This window comes from Muscardinus avellanarius (assembly GCF_963383645.1).
Source record: "Muscardinus avellanarius genome assembly, chromosome: 2".
In the NCBI taxonomy this organism is placed as follows: Eukaryota; Metazoa; Chordata; class Mammalia; order Rodentia; family Gliridae; genus Muscardinus; species Muscardinus avellanarius.
The window spans coordinates 91,423-119,353 of NC_137787.1; the positions used below are offsets into that span (position 1 = coordinate 91,423).

The following is a 27,931-nucleotide window of genomic DNA, read 5'->3' on the forward strand; positions in this document are numbered from 1 at the left end:
ATGATGGCCAATAAATCCCTGGAGGAGAGCTCCTCAGGAGATGAAGGGAGACCTGAGTGGAAACCCAAGGTAGAATGCAGGAGGCAAAGCAGTACTCCTGCAGGGTCTATGGGAAGGAGGTTAAGGGAACCAAAAGCAAATAAAAGGTTTTGGGAACCACTGACTCCTGGCATGCATCCCTGGTAGTCTTGCCTATGAAAGTGCATGGGATGGAGTGGTGGGTGCTGGGATGTGGAAGAGAAAAGGCAGAACATCAGCAACTGTTCATCTGCAGAAGTTCAGTTATAGAGGCATCTGCAGAGGCAGAGAAAGTCTTTACCTCCATTCTCAGAGACCACCAGAGGCTGCAAGCTATGCTTTGCCTGACTGTGGAGGAAAAGGCCAAGCTTCATGTTTTGACATGTGCTAGTATATCACAAGGAATTTGTATTTCTTTCCAGGTCAAAGATGCTTTCAAAGACATTTCCATATACTTCTCCAAAGAAGAATGGGCAGAGATGGGAGAGTGGGAGAAAACCCGCTATAGGAATGTGAAGAGGAACTATAATATGCTGATTTCTATAGGTAACAAGAGGCTCTGGGTCAGACCAATCTAGTAAACAAATTACAGGTTTCTAGTCCCTGTGCTATGTTGGCCCCCTCATAGGTAGATAGAGCTGCCCACAGTTCCTTCCCTTGGCCCCAAGACTTTGGGGAAACTTTGCTACTTTGTGTCAACGCAGGCCCAGTGTGAAAATAGCCATGCAGAGATTCCATCTCCATTCTCCCAGCCCAGTATTTTGCTTCTTTCCAGGTCTCAGAGCCCCTCGACCAGCTTTCATGTGTCACCAAAGGCAAGCCATAAAAACCCAGGTCGATGACACTGATGATTCTGATGAAGAATGGACACCTAGGCAGCAAGGTGAGGAGCTAGGAAGATTTAGAGGTCTTCTGAAAGCAGACCAGATTTAGGTCTCAGAAATATCTTAGAGCCGGGCGTGGTGGCGCACGCTTGTAATCTTAGCGCTTGGGAGGCTGAGACAGGGGGATCGCACAGGTTTGAAGCCAGCCTCAGCTACTGAGTGAGGCTCTCAGCTACTCAGTGAGACCCTGTTTTCCAATAAAGTATAAAATAGGTCTGGGAGTATAGCCCGGAGGTAGAAAAGTCCCTGGGTTCCACACCTAGTACCACAAAAAAAAATTTTTTAAGAAATATCTTAGAAGTTAATAAGGAAACAGTGTTTCCTCACAAACATGAATGTCAGCAAACAAGATTCAAGACAATATATACAGTAAGACGCCTTTCCCGTAAAGTTTTTAAATATGTGCAAAGCAATACATAGATAGATCTGATAATAAATAAATATGGAAATATATAAAATCTGAATGTCAATCTGAAATATAAAATTCAGACTAGTCATCATCACAAGAGAAGGAGGAAAGATTGGCAAGTGGCTTTTCAGTGACCTCATTAGTTTTTTGTTTTTATTCTTGTTTTTAAAGTTTCAAGTAGAAATAAAAAGATCTGAAACAATTGTGGCAGAATACTGAGGTCAGATTGAATCAAGAAGGATGGATAGGGCTTCTAGTGAGGAACATGTTCTCCATGGTTTACCATATAACTACATCTCTTTATCTAAACTCAAATAAAATCTCCAACCTAGTCAATTTATTATTTTTATATATTGTGGTAAAAACAACATAAATTTACCATTCTGAAACTTTTGTTGTGTTTATGGTACTTGAAATTAAACCCAGTGTGATTCTACCTCTGAGCTACATCCCCAGCTCTTTTTATTTTGAGACAAGGTCTTGCTAAGCTGTTGAGGCTAGCCTTGAAACTATAGTCCTCCTTTCTCAACCTCCCAAGTACTGAGATTATAGGTATGCACCACCATGCCTGTTCCATTCTGACATTTTAGTGTACAATATTGTTACCTTCATGCATAATATTTTGCAACAAATCTCTTCAACTTTTTCATCTTGCATGGTTGAAACTCAACGCTCATTAAACGACACCCCATTTCTTCTGTCTTCCTAGACATTATTCTACTTTCTGTTTCTCAAATTTGATTACTTTGAATATTTCATAAAGTAGAATTATGTAGTATTTGCTTTTTAATAACTGTCATATTTCACTTGGCAAAATGCCTTCAGAGTTCATGAATTTCACAGTACTTGAGAGGATTGACAGGATTTCACTCTTATTTAAGGTTAAATAATGTTCCATTGGGTATACATTGCCATGTTTTCATAATTTGGTGGTGGATATTTAGGTGACTGCCACCTCTTGGCCCTTGCAAATAAGGCAGCAACAACCATGGGTATGCAAATATATTCAAGATCCTATTGTCATCTTAAAAAAAAAAAAGATATACCCAGAAATGGGATTGCTAAATCATAGGTAGTTTTAATTTCTTGAAAATATACATACTATTTTCCATAGCAGCTACACCATTTTACATTTATATCAATAGCAAACAAGAGTCCCAATTTATCCACATTCTTGCCAACACTTGTTATTTCCCATTGGTTTTTTGTTTTGTTTTGTTTTGTTTTTGGTGGTGGTGGTGATACGGGGGATGGAACCCAGGGGCCTTCTACCTCCGGGCTACACTTCGTACCTGCGTGATCCTCCTGTCTCAGCCTCCCAAACTCGGAGATTACAAGCGTTCACCACCACGCCCGGCTTTTTTTTTTTTTTTTTTTTTTTTTTTTTTTTGGTGGTAACGGGGATGGGATCCTTCTACCTCTGGGCTACACTCCCAGACCTATTTTTTTATATTTTATTTGGAAACAGGGTCTCTAAGCCAGCAAGGCTGGTTTCGAACCTGTGTGATCCTCCTGTCTCTGCCTCCCAAGTTCAGGGATTACAAGCGTGCACCACCATGCCCGGCTCCCATTCTTTTTAAATGGTAGTTATTCTAAAGAGTATAAAGTGATATGTCACTATGGTTTTAATATTCATTTCCCTGATGATCAGTGACGTTGAGCACCTTTTCATGTTGGCTGGCCATTCATATATCTTCTTTGTAGAAATGTTTATTAAGCCAGTTGAGACAGGAGGATCGTGGTTCAGACAGCCTCAGCTACTTAGTGAGGCCCTTCGCAACTCAGTGAGACCCTGTTTCAAAATAAAGAATAAAAACTAGGGCTGGGAGTGTAGCTCAGAGGTAGAATGCCCCTGGGTTCCATCCTCAGTGTCACCACCAAAAAAAAGAAAAGAAAAGAAATGCTTATTCAAGTGCTTTGTCCATTGTGTTATTCAGCTGAAGCTGCCATAACAAAATGCCATATACTGGATTACTTAAATAACATTAATTTTTTTTCACACTTTAGAGGCAGAAAGTCCAAAACCAAGGTACCAGTGTGGTTAGGTTCTGTTGGTGACTATTCCTAGTTCATAGCTGGCCTCCACCTCACTGTGCTCACATGAGCTCTTTCTATTCTTTTGTTGTTGTTGTTTGTTTTTTGTTTGTTTTGTTTTGTTTTTTGGAGGATTTTGGTGGTACTAGGAGTGGAACCCAGAGGCTTTCTACCTCCAGGCTATACTCCCAGACCTATTTTATGTTTTATTTGGAAACAGGGTCTCACTAAGTTGCTGAGAGCCTCACTAAGTATCTGAGGCTGGCTTCGAACCTGTGTGATCCTCCTGTCTCAGCCTCCCGAGCACAGGGTTTACAAGCATGTGCCACCACGCCCAGCTTTTCTTTGTATTCTTGGCCTGGAGAGGCATGTTGCAATGGAGGGAGAGAGGAATCTTTTCTCTTCTTATAAAGGCACTAATCCTATCATAGGTGCTCACTCTCATTATTTCATCTAATCCTTAATAATCTCCTAAAGACTCCATCATGTTGGGTGTTAGGGATTCAACATAGAGATTTGGAAGAACATAAATGTAGTTCATCATACCTGCTTTTTTGGGGGATGGAGCCCAGCGGCTTTCTACCTCCGGGCTATACTCCCAGACCTATTTTATATTTTATTTAGAAACAGGGTCTCTTAAGCCAGCTGAGGCTGACTTCGAACCTGTGCGATCCTCCTGTCTCAGCCTCCCAAGCACGGGGATTACAAGCGTGCACCACCACGCCCGGCTCATCATACCTACTTTTTAATTGGGTAGTTGAGGAATCTTTTGTTGTTGTTATAAGGATATAGGAATTATTTATATATTCTATATTTTTTGTGTGGGTCTGGGGATGGAACCCAGGGGCATTTGACCTCCAAGCTACACCCTCAGCCCTATTTTTTATTCTTTTTTTTTGAAACAGGGTCTCACTAAATTACGGAGGGCCTCACTAAGTAGCTGAGGCTGTCCGTGAACCGTGATCCTCCTGTCTCAGCCTCCTGAATGCTGGGATTATAAGCGTGCGCCACCATGCCTGGCTATACTAAATATTAACCCTTATCAGATATATAGCTTGAAAATATTCATTTCCATTCTGTAGATTGCCTTTTCATTTTGTTTCCTTTGCTACACAGAAAATGTATTTGTTCCATTTGTCTCTTTCCACTTTGGGTATTCAAGAAATCATTACTCATTATTACAGTGTCATGAAAATGATTTAACTTTGCTTTCTTCTAATGGTTTGTATCATCTCATGTTTATCCTTAGGTCTTTAATCTATTTTGAACAAATTTTTACTTAGTTGTCCCTTGTTATCAATGGAGAATTGGTTCTGGACTTCACCCCCACCCCAAAAATCCCAAAAGATGAGGATGCTGAAGTCCTTTATATAAAATAGGGTTGCACTTGCATATAACCTGCATAATATTCCCGTTCACTTTGATTCAGCACTAGATTGCTTATAATACCTAATATAATGTAGATGTAACATACTTACCAAACTCTATTGCTTAGGGAATAATAAAAAGACTTCTTTTTGTTTAGGTGAATTTTTTTTCCAAATATTTTCAATTTGAAGTTTGTTCAGTCCAAGAATGTGAAACTCACAATTATGGAGGTCTAACTGTATATAATGTATGATAACGGTCTTTCTCCCTTCCTTTGCATATCAAAGTTGAGTTTTCCTAATACTGTTTCTTGAACAGACTACCCTTTTCCCCATCATGTGGTCTCAGAACCCTTGTCTAGGATTAACAATAAAGGCAAAGGTTTTAGTCTTATTGTCTAGTCTGTATTGTTCCTTTGGTATATATACACACACATATACTATATCATTGATTTCTCATTATCTTTCAGTTAAACCTCCTCGGGTGGCCTTCAGAGTGGAACAAAGTAAACGCCAGAAGGTGAGTGTCTTCCAAACCCAGTTAACCAAAAAACCTTTCTCATGAACCTAAACACAGGAAAGAAAAGAATGTAAAAAGCCCTGGGAAAGGCTGCCTTCCCTTTTCTAGTCTCTTTACCAGTTTCTGTTGTCATTTTAAGAGTTACTACAAACCACAATAAAAATTGATGGCAGATGTTTTATTTTTGCCATATTTCAAACTTTATTTAAGCATTTTACATGAATAAATCCACATTAACCTCACAACAACCATATGAGGGAAATAATAAACTATATCTACTTTGTAGATGAGGCTGAGATACAAAACTGTGCAATCGTATACCTGAGATCACAGTTGGTAGTGGTACAAGGTAATCTAAAAAAGCACTTACATGCCGGACCACGGAAGAGCAGGGGCCCAGGGCCAGACCACGTGGAGCACGCCAGACCCAGAGAAACTGGGGCCTAGTCGTAAGACCCTGGGCCCCGGGCAGGGGTCAGGCGGGGCACGCTGGACACCCGGAGAAACTGGGGCTGGGTTGCATGACCCTGGGCCCCAAGCGGGATCGCGCGGAGCACGCCAGACCCCTGGAGAAACCGGGGCCGGTCGCAAGGCCCTGGGCCCTGGGCGCAAGTCAGGCGGGGCACGCCGGACCCCTGGAAGAGCCAGGGCCCATGTCGCAGGACTCTGGGCCCCAGGCGGAGTCCTGCGGAGCACGCTGGACCCCTGGGGAAACTCAGTGCTACTGAGTGCCTGACCCCACAACCTCCTCAAACCACACATACTGTCTTCTCTTATTTAAAAAAAAGGAAAAGAAAAAGAAAAGAAAAAAGAAAAATATTGGAGAGGGGTCAAGAAGGCTGTGGCGGATGCCAGGATACTGGAGATGCAGACAAAACTTACCCAAATGAACTGGAACTTTTGGAAAAATTCCCCGCGAAGGAGGACTGCTTCTTCTCTACATTCTTAAGAATCCTGAACATCACCTGTAAAGAGAGACTTTAGCGGAAACCTAGGAGAAAGGCAGTGTTGAAAGCGGTCTCCGCGATGGCGGTGGAGACTTGTATTCACGAGAAGCAGAAATCGGATCCTACCAACCTTATTTTTTGGAGAAATTACACCAAATGTTGAATGCTACCATCGTGCATGCTTAGGAACACTGGACAACATTCAGAGTGGAAAAAGAGCTTGGGAAAGATTTGAAATGGTGGAAGCAGTGGCAATGGCAGTGGCCAGTACTCAGGGGAGGCAGAGATCTTATGCATTACACCTGGAACCTTTGAAGTAATAACCCCAGAAGCAGAATGCTACCACCACGCACCAACAAGAACGTGGGACATTTGCTGGGCAAAGAGGGTCCTCGGATTGGAGCCTGCCAAGGGGTGAGGCCGGCGACGGACACAGCAAAGCTGGGTTTGGAGCCTGTCGTGAGGCAAGGCTGGTGCTGGAGCCTCCGAGGCCAGGATCAGAGCCTGCCGAGGGGTTAGGCCGGTGCTGGGGCCAGCGAAACCAGGATCGGAGCCTGCCGTGAGGCAAGGCCAGTGCTGGGGCCTTCGAGGCCGGGATTGGAGCCTGCCGAGGGGTCAGGCCAGTGCTGGGGCCAACAGCCAGCATTGGAGCCTGCCGTGAGGCAAGGCCACTACTTGAACCTCTGAGGCCAGGATCAGAGCCTGCCGAGGGGTTAGGCCAGTGCTGGGGCCAGTGAGGCCGGGATCGGAGCCTGCCGTGAGGCAAGGCTGCTACTGGGGCCTCCGAGGCCGGGTTTGGAGCCTGCCGAGGGGTTAGGCCAATGCTGGGGCCAGCGGCCAGCATTGGAGCCTGCCGTGAGGCAAGGCCGGTGCTGGGGCCTCCGAGGCCGGGATCGGAGCCTGCCAAGGGGTTAGACTGGTGCTGGAGCCAACAGCCTGCATTGGAGCCTGCCGTGAGGCAAGGCCGCTACTGGGGCCTCCGAGGCTAGGATCGGAGCCTGCCGAGAGGTTAGGCCAATGCCAGGGCCAGTGGCCAGCATTGGAGCCTGCTATGAGGCAAGGCCGGTGTTGGGGCCTCCAAGGCCGGGATCGTAGCCTGCCAAGAGGTTAGGCTGGTGCCGGAGCCAACGGCCAGCATTGGAGCCTGCCCTGAGGCAAGGCCGGTGTTGGGGCCTCCAAGGCCGGGATCAGAGCCTGCCAAGGGGTTAGGCCAGTTCTGGGGCCAGTGGCCGGCATCGGAGCCTGCCGTGAGGCAAGGCCACTACTGAGGCCTCCAAGGCCAGGATCGGAGCCTGCCTTGAGGCTAGGCTGGTGCTGGGGCCACCGAGGCCGGGATCGGAGCCAACCGAGGGGTTAGGCCAGTGTCGGGGCCAGCGAGACCAGAATCGGGGCCTCCCATGAGGCAAGGTCACTGCTTGAGCCAGCGAGGTCTGGATCAGTCCACCAGGTAGCCAGGCCACTACCGGGGCCGTCAAGAGTGGGATCGGTACTTGCAATGCGGCATGCACAGAGAAATATCGCAGAAAATAAAAACCAGATGCTTCCCCTAATCAGCAATAACTAGGAGGGAAGGGGCAATAGGAAGAGGTCGAGATATAGAAAGGGCTCTATAGTGAAGCAATTAAGGTGACCAATCAGAGGGTATGGAATAGGGGAGGATGGAGCCTCTTTAAAATGCAGGAGGTAGCCGGGCGTGGTGGCGCACGCTTGTAATCCCCGCGCTTGGGAGGCAGAGACAGGAGGATCGCGCAGGTTCGAAGCCAGCCGCGCGTGCTGGCTTAGGAGACCCTGTTTCCAAATAAAAATGTAAAAATAGGTCTGGGAGTGTAGTCCGGAGATAGAAGGGCTTCCAGGAACCCCAGTACCACCAAAAAAAAAAAATGCAGGAGGTACATAAACACATGTATCAAAGTTAATCACCAAACAAGCATGGGATCGAGGTAGGGGGAGAGAATGGGATGGGGACTGGATGAGGACTAATTGGATGATGTGTGCTTGTATAACCTCTCAAGTCTTGTATTCTAATGTGGTATATGATTACAATGCACCAATAAAAATAAATAAAAGCACTTACAAGTTTGTCAAAGCTTCATAATACCATAATGTTTGTAAAGTCCTAGCCATTGTCTTCACATCATTGATTTGATTATTCCCACCTCAGTTCTTTTTCACTATGCCAAGGGAGAGATAGGCTAAGATAGTCTAAGGGAAGGTTACAAATATACAGGTAAATTGCACTGTGAATGTCCATGTGGAGGAAGAGATAGGGTCCCATCTCTTACAGGGACCAGTTTTGTAAAAGGAAGCAGCTCCAAACTCTAAGAAGTTTCAGATTTTATGGTTGAGAAATGACAGATGAGAAAATGACTCAGACGAGATGAGGGAAGGGAGACAAAGTCATAAAGAGTGTACTAGTTGAAATACTATGAATATATACAAAGCTACCAATTCCAATATCAAAGACATGCATGGGGAATGGGAGGGACCTGGTGGGGAGGGCACCAAGAGCTGTGTGCGCACATCTGTCTGACACTGTATATCCCAATATGATGTAAAACTACGATACACCAAATAAAAAAGAAAAAAGAAAAGAAAAAATGACTCAGACTCCATATGGGTTAAGTAGAAACATGTTCTGGAGCTAATTTCAGATGCTCATTTGATGGAGGAGGGCAGCCTCCTCAGGTTGGCATCCCTCAGGTTGTTTGGGATCATTTGTTTAGCCTGCTGCCTTTGTGAGCTCTCAGAGAGACTAGTCCATACTTGATTCTTTTTTTTTTTTTTTTTTTTTTTTGGTGGTACTGTGGAGTGGAATCCAGGGGCTTTTCTACCTCCAGCATACACCTCCAGCCCTATTTTATAATTTATTTGGAAACAGGGTCTCACTAAGTTGCTGAGAGCCTCACTAAGTAGCTGAGGCTGGCTTCGAACTTGTGTGAGCCTCCTGTCTCACGCTTCCAAGTTCAGGGATCACAAGCGCCACCATGTCCGGCCCATACTTGTTTCTTGTAAGTCCCAAGCATAGCCCAGGCCCCTCAATTTTCAAAATTTACAAATTAAACTAGAAATAACAGAGTAAAAGAATACTAAAGATAACATCTGTGAGCTAGATTTCAACTAGAGATGATAGAGATGGTTGAGGAGGTATATTGACATCAGAACTGTGAGAGAAATTATTAATCTCGTGTCCATACTATGTTCAAGAGCTCACACAACACTTTGGTAATAATTTTTTATATTTCATACTATCATACTAAGAATTATCATATATGACAATTTATGGCTGAGGAAATTGAAGAGGATTGGTGACTGGTACACCCTTATTCAAGAAAAGTGATACAGAAACTAGTTAATCTAATTCTAAAGTCAAATATTCTTTCCAGGATATGGTAATTTGCAACTTTTAGCATCACCTTTTCAGTTGTTCAGATTCATGTTTAGAAATCATTTCTTCCCTGTATTCCCAGGGTCACTGCTATTGCTTTATTTTCCAAGTGTGCTTTTTGCCTCTACTTTTTACATTTCCCCTCACATAAAATGTCTCTAGTTTATTGACAAAGTCACCTTTTTTTCTACAAGTTTGAGCCCCTTGTTCACAAACCTTGTTGATCCTCCAACTGTTTTCCCCAAGTGTTCTCCTTCCCCTGGTTTTACTTACATGGATCTAGAGAAAGCAAAAGAGAAAGAACCAAAGGACATGGGTCCAGCCCTAGATTCAGAGCTACTTAGGCTCTTCCTTCTCCCTCAGTACACCAAAACTCAGGTATTTCCAAGGCTATTAAAGCATTGCCCAAAGTCATGCATGAGAAAGCATGGTAGAGGCCTGAAAAATCTAAAGTGCATTTTCTGCTTTCATATGTGACTCTCATTAAAGGGAATTCCCAAGGCACTATTAAGTAATGAATCCAGTTTGAAGGAATTGTCAGAAACAGCAACTTTTCTGAACACAAGTGGCTCAGAACAGGTCAAGAAACCTGTCACCTCTCTCAGAGAAGCAAGTGCCTCTGGACAGCACTCTAGACGAAAATTGGGTAAGAGAAAATAACTTGGGAGACTTTAGTCCTTCTAGGTCCTCTAGAAAGATTGATAAGGGTGATCTGAAAATGTAGGGTGAACTTTGTGTAGGCCTACTTAGGCTGAACTAAGCCATGGGACTGGAAGTTGGGTGCATTACTGAGCAACCTATAAGAACACTGACTTTGAAGTAACATATAGGTTATAATCCACATAGAGGTACTGGAGGCTTGGACACATCTTATAAATTTTCTGAGTCCCTGAACACTAATCTGTAAAATGAAGATAGATATACATAGTTCATGTGTTGTATTAAAGTATTAAGTAAAATATAAATTAATTGATACATGCAAGGTGTCCAATAAATCCACTTGTGGCCGTAAAGACCACTCTTTCTTAGTTTTATATGTCCAGGCCTTTGCACAATACCTAACATGTAATGTACCCTCAACAAATATTTTATGAAAGAATAAATTCAAGAATTAACTCTTCTATAAGCAGAAAATTTGGGCAAGTTAAAATAAAACATGAAAATGGGAAAACCCTGAAATTGGACTAGGCATCTACAGTCAGAGTGAATGTGGGGTCTTAGTTTCTCTGAACAAATGGTTAAAGGAATAGAGAGAATATGTCAAAAGATAGATGATAATTGGATGATAGGAGATTTCACATTTTCTGAAGAAATATGGACAAACACTCCAGATTCCAAATTTCAATTGCCTACTATTCTCCAATTTAGAATTCAGGCGAAAGGAAGTTGAAGTGAAGATGTACAACCTGAGAGAAAGAAAGGGCCACACATATGAAGAGGTCAGCGAGCCCCAGGATGATGACTTTTTCTGTAAGTACACTCTTGGCAGGCAGAAAGCTGTTGTGTCCTGGTATAATAATTCATGTAGTCATTTAGTCCCCAAATCACTCCTTATTCTAGTTGCTTGAATGCAACTAGAGGAGAAAAGGGTATGAGTGCTGGGCTCTTTCTGAAGCTCTTGGTATCTGGGAATGTGCATAGATCATTTCTAATCTCTGCTGCTCTTGCCCCAGATTGTGAGATATGTCAGAACTTCTTCATCGACATCTGTGCGAATCACGGGCCCCCTACATTCATAAAGGACACTTTGGTAGACAAGGGACTTTCTAACCGTCCTGCCCTCAGCCTGCCCCCCGGACTGAGAATTGGACCCTCAGGAATCCCTGAGGCTGGGCTTGGAGTGTGGAATGAAGCATCTGTTCTGCCACTGGGTCTGCACTTTGGCCCTTATGAGGGCCAGATTACCGAGGATGAAGAGGCAGCCAATAGCGGGTACTCCTGGTTGGTGAGTGTGCCTTCATTTCCCTGTGTTCCAGCTCCCACATCCCTCTTTGCCTCTGATGTGACACAGTAGAACATGGATAGGGAAATATAATTAGATTATATGCTCAATTATCTTTGCATAGGCATGAAACTCCTACTTTAAGATCAGAGGGTGAAGCTGGGCATGATGATGTATGCCTGTAATTCCAGTACTTAAGAGGCTCAGTCAGAAAGATTGCAGATTTGAGGACAACCTCAGCAACATAGCAACAATTTTCTTTTTTCTTTTTCTTTCTTTTTTTTTTTTGTGGGTCTTGGGATGGAAGCCAGGGGCATTTGACCTCCGAGCTACACCCCATGCCCAATTTTTAATTCTGTATTTTGAAACAGGGTCTCACTGAGTTTCGGAGGGCCTCACTAAGTAGCTGAGGCTATCTGCGAACCGTGATCCTCCAGTCTCAGCCTCCCAAATGCTGGGATTACAAGCATGCACCACCATGCCCGGCAGCAACAATTTTCTTAAAGGCTAGAGGTATAGTTTGGAGGTAGAATGACCTGGGCCCAATCACCAGTAACACCCACACATCAGGGGTGAGTGGGAGCAGAGTTGTACAGAGATGAAAAGCATATCCACCCTTGTGGGTCTTCTACTCTGATTGGAGAAATCCACTCAGGTGTGTGGATGATGATTGAGCATACTGTGAGGTCACAGCTGGCAGCCAAATCCATGCAGATTCAAAGACATCAGTGAAAGTAGTCACATAATTCTGCTGATTGTTACCCCAAAAGCCTTTTTCTTGCTTTTGTTTTTGTTTTTTGTTAAACTCAGATTACCAAGGGGAGAAACTGCTATGAGTATGTGGATGGAAAGGATGCATCTCAGGCCAACTGGATGAGGTAAGGCCAGGAGTTTCTACTTTGAGAGGATATTCAACACCTTCCTCTCATCATGCCTCCCTCAATGGTTCTCATTTCCTCTACTCATTTATATAATGAATATTCCAGAAAAATAAATATAAATATCATAATTTAAATATTCATTCTAGATACATTTGGGAGCCTAGAATCACACTATTTAACACTCACTAAACACTTACTTTGTTCCCGTTCTGAAAATGGACTTTATTACTCAAACAGATCATACAACTCATGTCCTTAAAGAGGTTGTATGGCAGAGAGACATGAAAGATTTTATTATAAAAATTTAGCTGTATCTTTTTTCCTGGATTTTGTGTTTGTTTGGTCGGTTGGTTTTCTATTTTGTTTTGTTTTGTTTTGTTTTTTTAAACGCTAATAGTATCAGGACAACCTACACCAAGTGACCTTCAATTTGTGAGGCAAGGAAATCTTGCTAGTCTCAGAGTCATCAACACTGGGTCTGAGCCTAAGAAAAAGGGAGCTGCTGGAGATCCATGGGTCTGTATGCTGCATGTGCCAGCCCTTTTCTGAGAGGAGCTATTTTTTTTTTCAGAGAATAGAACATGTGAATAAACTATTACTGTTTTGTGTTATCATGTGAAAACAAAGAGACCCCTGAGTTTCTATGAGAACCTGGGGGAGGCAATTGAATGGTATCTGGGCAAATTATAGGGAAGCCTCTCCAAAGAAAATGGCTTGGACTGGGTGCAGAATGATGTGTGTTAATCTAGAAGCAGAATATGACTAGCACCAGGGAACTGATTTAGAGTTCAGATATGCTGGGATCGCTGCACAGTATGGCCAAAGTGGAGGGCAGTCCAGAACTGGGCTTTGAAAACTGGGTCCTTAGGTGAAGAGAAAGGCATTTTAGGCTGTATGAGTACCGTGAGCAGGACTTGGATCAAGTGAGTGAAAGGGAAGAGGTGGGAGCAGAAGGTTCCCAAGGAGTTCCCAAGGAGTGGTGTAACAGGGTTGACCACCTAGTGAAGGGCCAGGCACAGATCAGGTGATCAGGGAGGGAATCTGATTACCTGGTATAATTCCTTTCCTTTGCCTGTCTCCACCACAGGTATGTCAACTGTGCTCGAGATGAAGAGGAGCAGAATCTGGTAGCCTTTCAATACCATAGACAGATCTTCTACCGAACCTGTCGGATCATCAAACCAGGCTGTGAGCTCCTGGTCTGGTATGGAGATGAGTACGGCAAGGACCTGGGCATTAAGTGGGGCAGCAAATGGAAGAAAGAGCTCATGGTAGAAAGAGGTGGGCACCAATATGACTCGTAAAATAAAAGAAGAGATGGAATTCTTTCTAGGAATTTAGATGTATTCTCTCTTCAGTAGAGAGAAATAAAGTCAAAAGTCATTAACATTTTTAATAGGTTCTTTTGAAATTAGATTCATCTCACATGCTTCTGCCTCTTAGAAATGATTTTTGTATTTTGAAATATTTGTTCTGGTGTGTGTGTGTGTGTGTGTGTGTGTGTGTGTGTGTGTTACTGAGGGTGGAACCCAGGGGCTTTTTACCTCTGGGCTATACTCTCAGATCTATTTTATACTTTATTTGGAAACAGGGTCTCACTACGTTGCTGAGAGCCTCACTAAGTAGCTGAGGCTGGCTTTGAACCTGTGCGATCCTCCTGTCTCAGCCTCCCAAGCGCGGGGATTACAAGCGTGCGCCACCACGCCCAGCACTGATTTTATTTTTAAAGTAATTTGTGTACAAAATATATAACACCATATAGTGCTGAAAGGCTTACAGGGCAAAAATAAATTCTCCAGCGCCTACTGATTCTCTCCCTGGGCTAATTCCTCCCGACCCTTTCGGTTCTTTCTTTTAATTTCCTCCATATTTATAAAATGTGCATATATTGTTATTTATTCATTGCATCAACTAGTTGTCAAGTAAATTATTGTTCTGTGCCAAGAACTAGAAATGCAGATTGAATGAGACCACGAGCTGCTCTTGGGCAGCTGACGTGTGAACTAGGGAGTGTAAGCACTCATACAAGTGTGTGCAAAAGTACACCATGCTTTGATGAAAACTGAGAAAAGTGCTTAGGGGAGGGTGGAGTGTCGACCGTCAGGAAAGGTTTCTCCTAGGAGATGACATTTGAGAGGTGCAAACAGCTGTGGTCAGAGGATGCTGGGCTGAAGGAGCAGATTGTGCAAGTTCCCTGAGGCAGGAAAAGTTAGGTGTTTAAGGACCAGCTGAGCTCACACAGGTCAAGGACACAGAGGTCAGGGAGACACACAGAAGCCTGAAAACATAGGGCCTATGACTCTTGCCAGGACACTGGGGAAGGAAACAGTTATAGAGTTTGCAGTTCTCTACTCTAAGATGATGCTTTGATTAATTTTCTGATTGTAGTGTCTATTTAGATAATAGAGAGGCTACTTTAGTCTCTGAAAGAAGGTAGTGGGCTAGGTGAATGTGGTATCAGAAAGGGAAGACCACTAATTAGGGTATACTTTGTTTTTTTTTTTTTTTTTTGGTGGTACTGGGGTTCCCGGAAGCCCTTCTACCTCCGGGCTACACTCCCAGACCTATTTTTTACATTTTTATTTGGAAACAGGGTCTCCTAAGCCAGCACGTGCAGCTGGCTTCGAACCTGCGCGATCCTCCTGTCTCTGCCTCCCAAGCGCGGGGATTACAAGCGTGCGCCACCACGCCCGGTATTAGGGTATACTTTGAAACAGAACTTCCTGTTGTGTTTGACATGGGCTAAGACCAAGTGACATAGATCAAGTATTGATACTTGTGTGGGGCCTGAGGAAGGGTCAATTTTTATTTTATGATCTGTGGAGCTCTGAGAGAGAAGCAGTTCATGGCCATGTTGTAGTAGCAACTGCCAGAGTCATTTAGTCCGTGGGACCTGGGCCACTCTGCCTTATCCAACCTGAACCCTACCTCCTGATGGAGAGCCAGGCATTGAGAGTCCTCAGTCACATATGCCTCTTTGTGGAGGGTGTACTCAAATTCAGTCTTACTCATACATACTGTGTTTAAGCACAACTACACAGCCTCTCACAGTTGCAGATCTTCGGGCTGGGTAAACCCCAATTAAATAGATTCCTTTTCCCCTCAGTAAAAGTCACTAAGGACAATTCTGCCTAGTCCAACAAGTGTCATTTCCCAATAGAACAAAATAGCTTTAGGCAGTGTATCAGGAAAAGTGTTCAGGGATCTGTCTGAGGAGAGGTGTGGTGTGGCAGAGCATAGCTGGGGAAGATAGGACATGGCTTGAAGGATACTTGTAGCATATGGGACATAGTCACTGCAGCTCCATCAGGAGTGAAGCTGCCTCTGATGTTACTGGTCAAGCTGACATCTAGAAAAGATTCTGATGTGGGCTTTCTGGATTTCTGGGGATGTAGTGAATAATAACACACAGTAAGGGAGTACTTGATGGGGGACAACTTGTGTTGTTAGAACATGAAGGCTGAGTAGTGGGGTAGGCTTTGCAAATCAGCAAAGCAAATGCCCAGACAACTTATCTGCATCTGGTCTAATCAATACTTTCTCTTTCAGAAGAACCAAAGCCAGAGATCTATTCTTGTCCCTTCTGCTCTCTGGCCTTTTCCAGTCAGAAATTCTTCAGTCAACATGTGCAACATAGTCATCCCTCACAGACATCACTAGTAACTTCTGCAAGAAAAAATATCAAACTGGGGGGTCTCCATCCAGGGGATCAGCTTCAGGAGCAGCAACATTCTGATCCACATAGCTGGGATGACAAAGCCAGAAATCAAGAGGTCAAAGGAGGTTCCAAACCTATACCTAAAAGGACAAGGCAGGGGGGGATTTCACAGGTCTTTCCTGGCACTCTCAAAGGACAAACAGGGATATCTATGGAGGATAACAGAATGATGGAGGAAGAGCTCAGAACAGGCCAGAAAGTGAACCCAGTGGACACAGGCAAGTTACAGGTGGAGATAAGCATTTCAAAAATTGCAAGAGTCAAAAATGGAGAATGTGTGCAAAGCTTCAGTGATAAGTCAAATCTCATCCAACACCAGAGGACACACACAGGGGAGAAGCCCTATGTTTGCAGGGAGTGTGGGAGAGACTTTAGCCTTAAGTCAACCCTCATCCGGCACCAGAGGACACACACAGGGGAGAAGCCCTATGTTTGCAGGGAGTGTGGGAGAGACTTTAGCCGTAAGTCAAACTTCATCCAACACCAGAGGACACACACAGGGGAGAAGCCCTATGTTTGCAGGGAGTGTGGGAGAGACTTTAGCCTTAAGTCAACCCTCATCCAGCACCAGAGGACACACACAGGGGAGAAGCCCTATGTTTGCAGGGAGTGTGGGAGAGACTTTAGCCTTAAGTCAAACTTCATCCGGCACCAGAGGACACACACAGGGGAGAAGCCCTATGTTTGCAGGGAGTGTGGGAGAGACTTTAGCCAAAAGTCACACCTCATCCAGCACCAGAGAACACACACAGGGGAGAAGCCCTATGTTTGCAGGGAGTGTGGGAGAGACTTTAGCCGTAAGTCACACCTCATCCAGCACCAGAGGACACACACAGGGGAGAAGCCCTATGTTTGCAGGGAGTGTGGGAGAGACTTTAGCCTTAAGTCAACCCTCATCCAGCACCAGAGGACACACACAGGGGAGAAGCCCTATGTTTGCAGGGAGTGTGGGAGAGACTTTAGCCAAAAGTCACACCTCATCCAGCACCAGAGGACACACACAGGGGAGAAGCCCTATGTTTGCAGGGAGTGTGGGAGAGACTTTAGCCTTAAGTCAACCCTCATCCAGCACCAGAGGACACACACAGGGGAGAAGCCCTATGTTTGCAGGGAGTGTGGGAGAGACTTTAGCCGTAAGTCACACCTCATCCAGCACCAGAGGACACACACAGGGGAGAAGCCCTATGTTTGCAGGGAGTGTGGGAGAGACTTTAGCCTTAAGTCACACCTCATCCGGCACCAGAGAACACACACAGGGGAAAAGACCTGTTTGCAGGAAGGATAAGTCATTAGCAATAAAACCACATCAGTAGCCCTAGGACGACAATGAAGCCACTATTACATTTCCATACCCCACATCTGAGGGGCTTCAGAGGAAGTCTACTGATTCTTCACATTTCCCACTGGTGTAAACAACTGGTCAAACAAGTCTTCAACTTTCATGACAAGAGATAAAGTAGAAAATCAAGGAAAGGTTTCTTAAGTTTTCAAGGGCTGTTCACTCATTGTTCTTTCTCACACTAATTCTCTCCTTTTTTTTTTTTTTTTTTTTTTTTTTTTGCAGTACTGGGGATAGAACCCAGGGGCATTTGACCCCGAGCTATACCCCCTGCCCTATTTTTTATTCTTTAATTTGAAACCGGGTCTCACTGAACTGCAAAGGGCCTCACTAAGTAGCTGAGGCTGTCCGTGAACTATGATCCTCCTGTCTCAGTCTCCCAAATGCTGGGATTACAAGTGTGCACCACCATGCCCGGCTTCCACATTTGTTTTGTTGTCACCTATTCTAATAAATTTTGTCTCCATACCAATGCAAAGCCCAAGCCAAGTACCTCATTCCTCCCTTATCACTGAAGGCAGAAGAGCCCAAGAGGCCTCAGGGAACTAATATTCTCAGCTCAGGACTTCACAGGAACCCAATTCCTCAAAAGTTGTAAGGCTTGAGTAACTCTGGTTAAATTATTGGAGAATCAATTCCTGAGCCCAGGAAGAGGAATGTAGGATTTAATAAAGAGTTGGGTCACAGATTTTCTTCTAAAAGTTTATAGTCATAAGATTTATGTTTAGGTCTTTTATCTATTTTGAGTTAATATTTGTATATGGTGTCAGGTAAGGGTCCAGTTTTATTCTTTTTCATGTAATTATTATTTTTCAACAATATTTAGTTAAAAGATTATTATTTCCTCCACCAAATGTTTGTGGAAACCTTGTCAAAAATAACTTGACAATATATGGAAGAATTCATCTCTAGGCTTTTATTTAGCTCCAGTGGTTTATATATCTGCCTTTATAACAGTACTACACTGTTTCAATTATTGTAGCTTTATATGGTTTGAAGTCAGAAAACATACATCTTCTAGCTTTGTTCTTTTTTGAGATCGTTTTTGGTATCTAGAGTCCATATTCCATATTAGGATAGATTTTTTTCTGAAAAATAAATAAATAAATATATGATAGTTTCACCAAAAAATAAAAAAGAAAAAAGATTCTCTGGTAAGAAAGAAAACAAAAAGAAATATTAAAATGTTATCTTTGAGTCATCAAAAGCTTGGTATCAGACAAATGAAACTGTTGTGTGAGATTATCATTGTTAATTTTGGATAAATTGCTATAATACTAGATGTCAACTGAGCCAAGCATGGGAAGGAGGGATGGGGAGGGAACCGGGTGGGGATTGGGGAGGGGCTAATTGGGCAATGTGTGCATGTATGTATACAAAAGATTTTTTATCCCATCATGATGTATGATTACAGTGCACCAATAAAAAAAATTTTTAAAAAAGAGTTGGGTCAGGGAAGGGGACTCTCTGGACCCCTGGGAATTGAGTCTTCATTTCTCTCCCCTCTGCTGCCACCCTCATTCATCCTTTAGCTTTTCCTGGCTCCTCTCCTGATTCCCTCCAACTTCTGGGGCCTCAGAGGTGAAAAACAGGAGGAGTGCGTGTGTGTGTGTGTGTGTGTGTTTGAGTGATGCATGCACAGGTGCATGGGCATGTCATGGGTATGTGTATCTGTATTGGTGGAGGGTTGCAAGGGTGTGTACATATGTGTGTGTGCCTGAATACGCATGTACATGTCTTTATGTGTATATGTGTGAATGTGTATCCACTTTAGGTGCCAAACACAGAAAGACGGTATCACTTTCCCCAGAAGAATCCTAGATCCTGACCTTCCTTCTGTAACGGTTTGAAATATCACCATGGGATCTTGTTCTTAGCTAGTTTAGAAAAAAATAGCCAGAACTACACTGCTGAAAGCTTAAGCCAAGTTTTATTATAACAGAGGTAGAAAGAAGGGATAAAATAAAATACTACGTCAGAGGCATCACAGTAGAGTGCCTTGAAAGTAAGATACTGAAATCTACAAACACATAACATTTTTTAAAAGAATTCTTCATCTTCTTCCTCCCATTCTGCTTAGCCAACAGTTCTCTTTTCCCACCAAAAGCAGGAGCAGGCCCACCAGTTATCTCTGCTGTGTAAGCCTTTTATTTTAGCTTTCCTGTTCAACCTCACAGGGACAGACAGATTTGACATCACTGATCAAAATATGTTAATTGGTTAGCAAGGTCAGAGAGCTGCATGGTAGATGCTTGCTTTGTTTTTGGTTTTATAATAAAGAAAAGACACAATATAGTATTTTAAAGTATGGAGGTTTGAGACGCTATAACTATTTTGTGTTATTAATAATTAATGTTGGGTTAATACAGCTTGCTTTTTCATCTCTTAACTATAGTCTAAACTGTTGCGAGAGTCTATATAATTCTAAGTGTAGGTGTCTGTTTTTCTAACATCCAGTGTTCAGCTGGGCTAACAGCCAACTTTTAGCTAACTAAGGTCAAACTTGACTGCAACTCTTAGCTTAGAGACAGAGAAAAGGATTGTATTGTTCTGCCTTAGTATGAAAGCTTGTTCTTATTAGCAGTTAATACTGCCCTTATTAGCTCTCAATACAGGCTCAATCCCCATCACTTCTACAGAGAAACACCTTCCTCTCTTGAAAAGATTATGAAAACAAATGAAGTGATAACATACTTCTACTCAAATCCACACTTTCAGAACCAAACCAGCCCAGAGAGGGCAGTGGTGTCATCCTCGAAGGCCTGGGGAGGGGCTTTCCAACAGCTATTTGCTTACCTTCCATTTCATAGAGGGCTGGTGCTGCAGCATCTCGTGCAGGCCTTGAGCAAAAGCTCAGCCAGGGGACTCGCAAAAGCCTAAGTCCCCCGTGAGTATGATCAGCATCTCCTTCTTCAAAAAAATTATTTGAAGATTATTTAGATTAATATGTGTAGTTGGAATTTTATGAATAAGCATTATATCTAATGGGCAGCGACATGTGAGAGACTGAGTCAGCAAAGATCTTTTTTTTCCCCAAGGACAAAGTCTGGGCCAAAGATTAAGTTCAAGCTGACCTTAGTATGGGCCAATATATAAGATTAAGTTCAAGCTGACCTTGTGATATGAGGCAACGCATACTTTCTATGATTTATTAAATGTCTGGCGCCCTGCCCTGAAGTCTGTTAAAAACTTTTTCTGTCCTTGAAGTTTTCTGCTTGCATGACTGGTTTTGTCTATCCTGCCAAGAAAGAAAGTATAAAGATTGTAGCAAGTCCTGAATAAAGTTAGAGAAGCTTGCATCTGGTCTCCCGTGTCAGAGTCTTCTCTCTTGCCACCTCGACTCTTCTCTCACCAACACACGACCCCCGACTCCTGCTAGGGCTGGACCCAGGCAGGCTGGAATCAGCCTCTCCCTTTCCCACCCTGGCAAATGCAGGACTACAATATGCTGAGATTTCCTAAAGAAGAGTTGAGCTGGAGAAAGTATGGGCAAATGTCCCAGACACATGTGGCCATGGATTTTGCTGCCTGTAGAGGAAATGACCATCCCTTGGTCTTGAATTTGATGCTCTTTCCTGGGGTGAGAACAGAATCTCAGACTGAAACCTCCCTAGGATGATAATGAAGGAAAAAAATTCATAAGAAAATTGGGGCCCTCAAAATCAAGTCAGTTTCCCCACTACCCCCACCAGCCACCTCGGGCTCTGCTGTTCCACCACCTCTAACCTTATCTGAGGCCCAGCTCACTGTAGTCACTCAGCTCAACCCTCCAAACACCACCCCCTCCTTCCTGGGCCCCTTTCCTCCCAATGGAAGTTCATCTTCGTGTTAACTTTTTATTGCTATGACAAATACCTGAGATGATCAACAGATACTGAGACAAGGTCTAATCTGGCTATTTTGGGAATCTCAGTTCATGATCAGCTGGCCCTGTTGCTTGGGTCTGTGACAGCAGAGTACATCACAACAGAAGTACATGAGGAAGCTGGGCGTGGTGGCACACGCTTGTAATCCCTGCCCTTGGGAGGCTGGGACAGGAGGATCGCACAGGTTCGAAGCCAGCCTCAGCTACTTAGAGGCTCTCAGCAACTTAGTGAGACCTTGTTTTCAAATAAAGTATAAAATAGGTCTTGGAGTATAGCCCAGAGGTAGAAAAGCCCCTGGGTTCTACCCTCAGTACCACACACACCAAAAAAAGTACATGAGGAAGCAAAACTGCTCACCTCAAGGCCAAGAAGCAAAGAGAAAGAAGGTGCCAGGGTCCCACAACCCCTCAAAGTGCATGTTCCCCATGGTCACAAAACCCTCCACTAACCCACCTTTCGAAATTTTCACCACCTCCCTACTGCATCAAGTGGAAACCACGCCTTCAATACGCCTTTAGGGAACATTTAAGATCTAAACTATAGCAATATTTCTCCATAGTTCCTCATCTCCAAATTCTAGATTGATTTTGAATTTTGATGTGGTTAGTGAGGTGGATTGGGGGAAACACACTATCTTCAGTACAGAAAGCCAGTGTCATCTGAATCTATTCTGTTGTCAGAAGTCTGTCCAACCCTTTTGCCCACTGTGAAGTCAGGTTCTCTGACTGCACCTGTCATTCGTGGCAGATTGATTGACAGTTTGTAGATGTTTAATTGCTTGCATTTAAAAAAATCCATTCTAATGATATATGCCTGATTTTTGTTATGTTCTAATATTGTTATGTTCTAATTTTTAATAAATTTTATGGTGTATTATAGTCACACATCTTAATGGGATAAAAAACACTTGTGGAGATATACATGCACACATCACCCAATCAGCCCTTACCCAGTCCCTAACCCCTGCCCTCTCCCTCCCTCCTACCCATGCTTGGCTTCCAGATTGACTTTGATTTGTCTAACTACATCATGTGCTTTAAAGAGTTTCCCTTATCCTCCTTCACATCCCCTCAGATATGTCACCTTAATTGCTCCTCTATAGGGTCCCTTCTTCATCTAGAGTTCCTCCTGTTACCCATTTCTCCCTAATATTTTGCACATTAAGAAAAGCATCTGATTTCTTATTTTTTGTGACATTTCACTGTAAATGCCATAATTTTTTTTCTCCCTATGGCTGGCCATAATTCCATTGTGTTCATATCCCATAGTTTTGAAATCCACTCATTTGTTGAAGGACATCTTGGCTGGTTCCACAGTTTGGCAATGGTGAACTGTGGAGCTATGAATATGGTTGGTTATGCATTAGTTTGGTATTTTGGTTTTCATTCTTTTTGGTAGATACCCAGAGGTGGTCTTGCTGGATCATATGGTAAGTTCATTTTCCTTCTTCTGAGGATCTTCCATACTGGTTTCCAAAGTGTTTGCACCAACTTGCAATCCCACCAACAATGTATTAGAGCTTCTATTTTTCCACATCCGATCAATTAGTTTCTTCCTTCTTTGGAAGTCTTTCTTTTAATTTCCACACTTACTGAAATCCTGAAAGCCAAAAGCTGAGTAACTTTGACAGGATGATCCACTCACAACCAATTTTTTTAAATAGAAGTCGCTTGGATCTGGAAATCTGTTGAGAGATTAGGTGAGGCAGTGACAGCTTCTAGTACTTCCTGGCCACATGGTTGGAGGGACCCACTGGCCCTTTGCTGTGGAGCAGACCTCTTCAAGGCTTTTTTTAATAGAATAAACAGTGCATGTCTTTTGCAGAAATTGGGGGCCCAAGTACTTAGTAGCAATGGGTTTTATCTCCCTGTCAAGAGCAGAGGCCACAGCTTCATCATGGAGAGCAGGTTCTGCTGTTCTTAGTGCACCCGACCCCCTTAGCAGCACAGGGGAGCACAGCAGCCCGGAGTGCCCTTGTCTCCTAGGACGTGTGGCGTGCCCATCACCCTGGCAATGCCAGGCTTCCTCTGATGCTCCCCAAACCTTTTTCTTACATAGTATGTTGTCCAGAGTTCCTGAGCATGTGGGGCTGGTGCAGCCTACTTTCGGGGAGATTTCCTTAAAAGTTCAGTGTGAATTAGAATGAATCTGCCTGCCTCTCCCCAATACTGGCCACTGCCACCACCACTACCACTATCTTGGCCCTCCTGAGTAATTTTCATACGCAGTATGTTGTCCAGAACTCCTGAGCATGTGAGGCAGGAACAGTCTTTTTGGGGGGAGATTTCTCCAACAGTTCAAGGAGGGTTGAATTGGATTCATCTGCCTTTCCTGAATATTGGCGACGGCTGCCGTCTCCGTCTCCGCCACCACTGCCATCTAGGTCCGTCTCTTCTCTCTTATATTTTAAGTAGGAAGTCATGGCTGGAAATGTTTCTGTATGTTGTCCCAATCAGATATTAAGCCAAATCTCTTGTCCAGGGTTTCTCAGAGGAATACACGACCTATTTGGCTGCTGCCAGCTGTCACCACTGCGGCCACAGTCACCGCCATCTTGGCTCGCTGTCGTGCTCTCCTTTTTATGTTCTAATTTTGTTTCATTTTTGTTGTGTTCTATCTTTTTCATATCTAATAGAACAAAATTACAAATGGTGTTAATTAGGAAATCTTAAAGAAAAGTCAGTTCTTAATAATATTTCAATATTTAAATTTTAGATTATCAATCTTGAATACTAAGTACTAATTTAAAATGTTTACATCTTAATAACAAGACAGTTATAGTTTGAATCTAGAATATCCCCCATAGGCACATGTTTGAAAAGCTTAGTCCCTGGCTTGGTGCTATTAAGGGGGAAACCGCTCAGGGGGAGGTCTCCAATCACAGGGGAAATGCTCTGGGAGGGAACACCAAAGTCATAGATCAGGTTTTAAGGTTTCACCTTTTCCCATGTTTTTTGTTTTTATTTTTATTTCTCTTCTTCACCCAGTGAAATCTTCAGATCTTCACATTCTCATTTCTGCTGCAGATCAGAGATAACAGGTCCCAGCCTGTGACAAAATACCTGGGAGAAATAACTTAGAGGAAGTAAGATTTATTTTGGCTCATACTTTCAGAGAATTCAGTGTGTGGTTGACCCACTGCGTCGGCATTGCTCTGGGTGTGTTACAAAGCAGTACATCGTAGTGGGAGGGCATGAAAAAGGGACAACTGGCGGAGGGAGAGACAGAGGGAGAAAGAGAAGAGAGAGGGAGAGAAAGAAGAGAGAAGAGAGAGGAAATAGGGGGAGAAGAGAGAGGAGAGAGGGAGGAAGAGAGAGAAGAGAGGAGAGAGAGAAGAGAGGGAAAAGAGAGGAAACAGGGAGGGAGAGAGAAAGAGAGAAGAGAGAGAAAAGAGAGGGAGGGAAGGAGAGAAAGAGAAGAGAGAAGAGAGAAGAGAAAGGGAGAGAGAGGGATAGAAGAGAAAAGAGAGAAAGAGGAGAGGGAGAGAAGAGAGAGGAGAGGAAGAGAGAAGGGAGAGGGATAGAAGAGAGAGAAGAAAAGAGAGAAAAGAGAGGGAGAGAAGAGAGAGGGAGGGAGGGAGAGAAAAGAGGGGAGAGAGAAGAGAGAAAGAAGAGAGGGAAAGAAGAGAGAGGGAGGAAGAGAGAAGAGAGGAGAGAGGGGGAAGAGAGAGAGAGAGGGAGGGAGAGAGAGAGAGAGAACAAGTAAGCACTGGGAAGGGTCTAGAGACAAGCATACTCTTCCAGGACACACCTCCAATAACTACCACCTACAGTTTCCACCACCCTCAATAGTGCCACCAGCTGGGGACAAAGCCTTCAACACCTGAGCCTTTGGAACATCTAAGATAAAAACCATGACCAGCTCCTACTTGCAGGTGCTCAGAGTTGCTTGCGGGTGGCCGAGTTCTTCTGCCAGATTCCAGCTGTGTGTGGACAGTTTCCTGTGTTCTTCTGTTTCCCTTCAACACCTGAGACACCTGACCATTGCTTGGTGGGCACGATGGCGTCACCTAGCTCTGATCTGTCCAGGGCATGTTCACATCTCAAGTGTGGGTGAACAGCTCTATGTTTGAGAGGGTACAGACATGGCAGGGACCTCCTGGGAGTCAGAGGGAAGGGCCTTTGCCACAACCTTTCCAACAAAGATAACTACTGTTAACCTATTGGCGATGACCTTGAATTTCATTTTTAATAACCTTTTTCAAAATACGTGGGATAGTTCACAACCACATATGATGCACTGCAAGGTTCCTTTCTGCATGTACAGTCTACCTTGAGGTCATCCTCGGAGAGAACTGGTGTGTTGCTTCTCATTTCTGTTTTTAGCATCTGCATTCCAGAATGTGAAAAACTTATCTGTGGACCACTTTTCCCAGGGACAGAACATAAGTGTCTACCACGACCTGACATGGCATTAGCAGGCTTGTCTGCCTATTTGTACATGTGGTGAAAATTAGCATTTCAGATTTTTATAGTTTTAACTAATGTCAGAAAAACAGTTTATAAAACTCCATTCCAAGTATACCATTCATGCCTCAGTAATTTGTCAAGTTTTACTATGAAATCAGAGTTATAACAGGAAATTAAAAGTGTGTGTGTGTGTGTGTGTGTGTGTGTGTGTGTGTACCTTTTTTTCTCTGGAATGGGAATTGAACTCAGGGGCCTTCTATTTCTGAGCTACAATTCTACCATACCCCATTTTTTTAAAACAAAGTCTTGCTAAATTGCTACGACTGGCCTTGAATCTGTGATTCTCCTGTCTCAGCCTCCCAAATATTTGTATTATAGGTGTGCATCACCATGTCCAGCATATCTCTTTTTTTAAAAAAAATTTTTTTTTGAGACAGGGTCTTGCTATATTTCCCAGGCTGGGCCCAAACTTTAGATCTTCCTCAGCTTCTCCAGTAGCTGGGATTACAGGTATGCACCACCATTCACAGCAAAATTGTGGCAGCAACAAAGGGATATACCTACCCCAGAGGCAGGGTGGAGCTACCCGCCACTTCTCAGAGAAGAGAGGGTGAGGAATGCAACCAGGGTTCCACTCTCTGATTATAAATGGTTTCCCTGGGAAGAAATGTGCAAGCTCCCAGAGATGGCTCTTTAAAAATCAAATACCAGCCAGGCATGGTGGTGCACGCTTATACTCCCAGAGCTTGGGAGACGGAGACAGGAGGATCGCGCAGGTTCAAAGCCAGCCTCACTGGCTTAAGAGACCCTGTTTCCAAATTAGAAATATAAAAATAGGTCTGGGAGTGTAGCCCAGAGGTAGAAGGGTTCCATCCCAAGTACCACCAAAAGAAAAAATCAAATTCCATAATAATAATTTGCTATTTGGGTTTCACAATGATTCTTTTTGGTCAAGCAATCTAGCCATAAATCAGCTGTGGGACATTGTATATGTCTTTGAATCTGGTGACATTTAAAGTGATTATGTGTTTGTTCTAGTTGATCAAGTACTGCAGGGGCTTGTATCTCACAAGCATGGCTGGCCGTGCTCACACATCCAGTTTCCATCTACCGAGAGTCTCTTTTTCTCCCTCTGAGAGACTTTGCCTATGATGGGCATAAGTGCCCTTTAGTCACCACAAGTTAATTTATGTGTCATTGTAGTTCCCAGCTATCTGGTCAAGCACCGATTGAGATGCTACTATGAATTTTTTTAGATAAGATTAAAATTTAAATCAGGAGACTCTGAACCAAGTAGATTAACCTCCATAATGTAGTTAGAATTCATCTGATCAACTAAAACCTTTAGGAGAAAAACAGTCATTGCCCAAGAAAGAGGAGACTCCCACCTATGCCCTCAGGCTCAAGACTCTCCAGAGAACGGAACCAGTAGGCTATGTGGAACCCTGACTGATATACCACATAAGACAACCTTCTAACCTTGAGTCAACCATCAATGTCACATTAATTTCTGCTAACAATCACAGGGCATACACAGGTTCTAGAACCTTCCTTAAAGAAGCTCACTGTCTGGAAGAGGTTCTATCATATACATGGTTTATAACAAGAAAGCCAAATAAATATCTGGATGCACAGAAATGCAGCTAAGGATTTTCTCATTGGAGATGGCATTTGGCTTCTGTCAGGAAGATTTAATGAAAAAGGTGAAAGTCATCCCAGTGTAGTTGGACAAGTATATTCATATTCATAATTATAGGCATCCCAGGCATTAAGACTTGGAATAGTCAAGGTGTAGCAAGACACAGAATTATCATTTTGTGAGTCCTGGTGGTGTCCTAGGTCATGATATGAGTCCTGGTGGTATCCTGAGTCATGGTAGGAGTCCTAATGGTGTCCTGAGTCATGGTCTGAGTCCTAATAGTATTCTGGATCATGGTTTAGTCTGGTGGTATCCTGGGTTATAGTGTGAGTCCTGCGTGATGATGTCCCTAGTCATAGTGTGAGTCCTGGTGGTGTCCTAGGTGATGATGTGAGTCCTGGTTGGTGCCCTGGGCTATGGTGTGGATCCTGGTGGTGTTCTAGGTCATGCTGTGGATGCTGATGGCATTCTGGGTCATGATATGGATGCAGGTGGTGTTCTGGGCCATTGTGTGGATCCTGGTGGTATTCTAGGTCATGTTTTGGATCCTGGTGGTGCCCTGGGCTATGGTGT

General features: G+C 43.7%; 1 protein-coding gene across 1 annotated transcript; it reads left to right on the top strand.

Annotated features, from left to right (window-relative positions):
• On the top strand, window positions 1–27,891 carry LOC308279865 (histone-lysine N-methyltransferase PRDM7-like; the record flags this gene model as incomplete). Its single annotated transcript, XM_080720048.1, is given in 14 exon segments — window positions 1–69; window positions 441–564; window positions 794–901; window positions 5,183–5,232; window positions 10,054–10,210; window positions 10,933–11,034; window positions 11,238–11,509; window positions 12,317–12,384; window positions 13,475–13,687; window positions 13,689–13,695; window positions 15,937–16,030; window positions 16,033–16,052; window positions 16,054–16,170; window positions 27,802–27,891. Coding segments are annotated over 14 exon segments (1,491 nt in total).
• Between the last annotated feature and the right edge of the window lie 40 nt (window positions 27,892–27,931).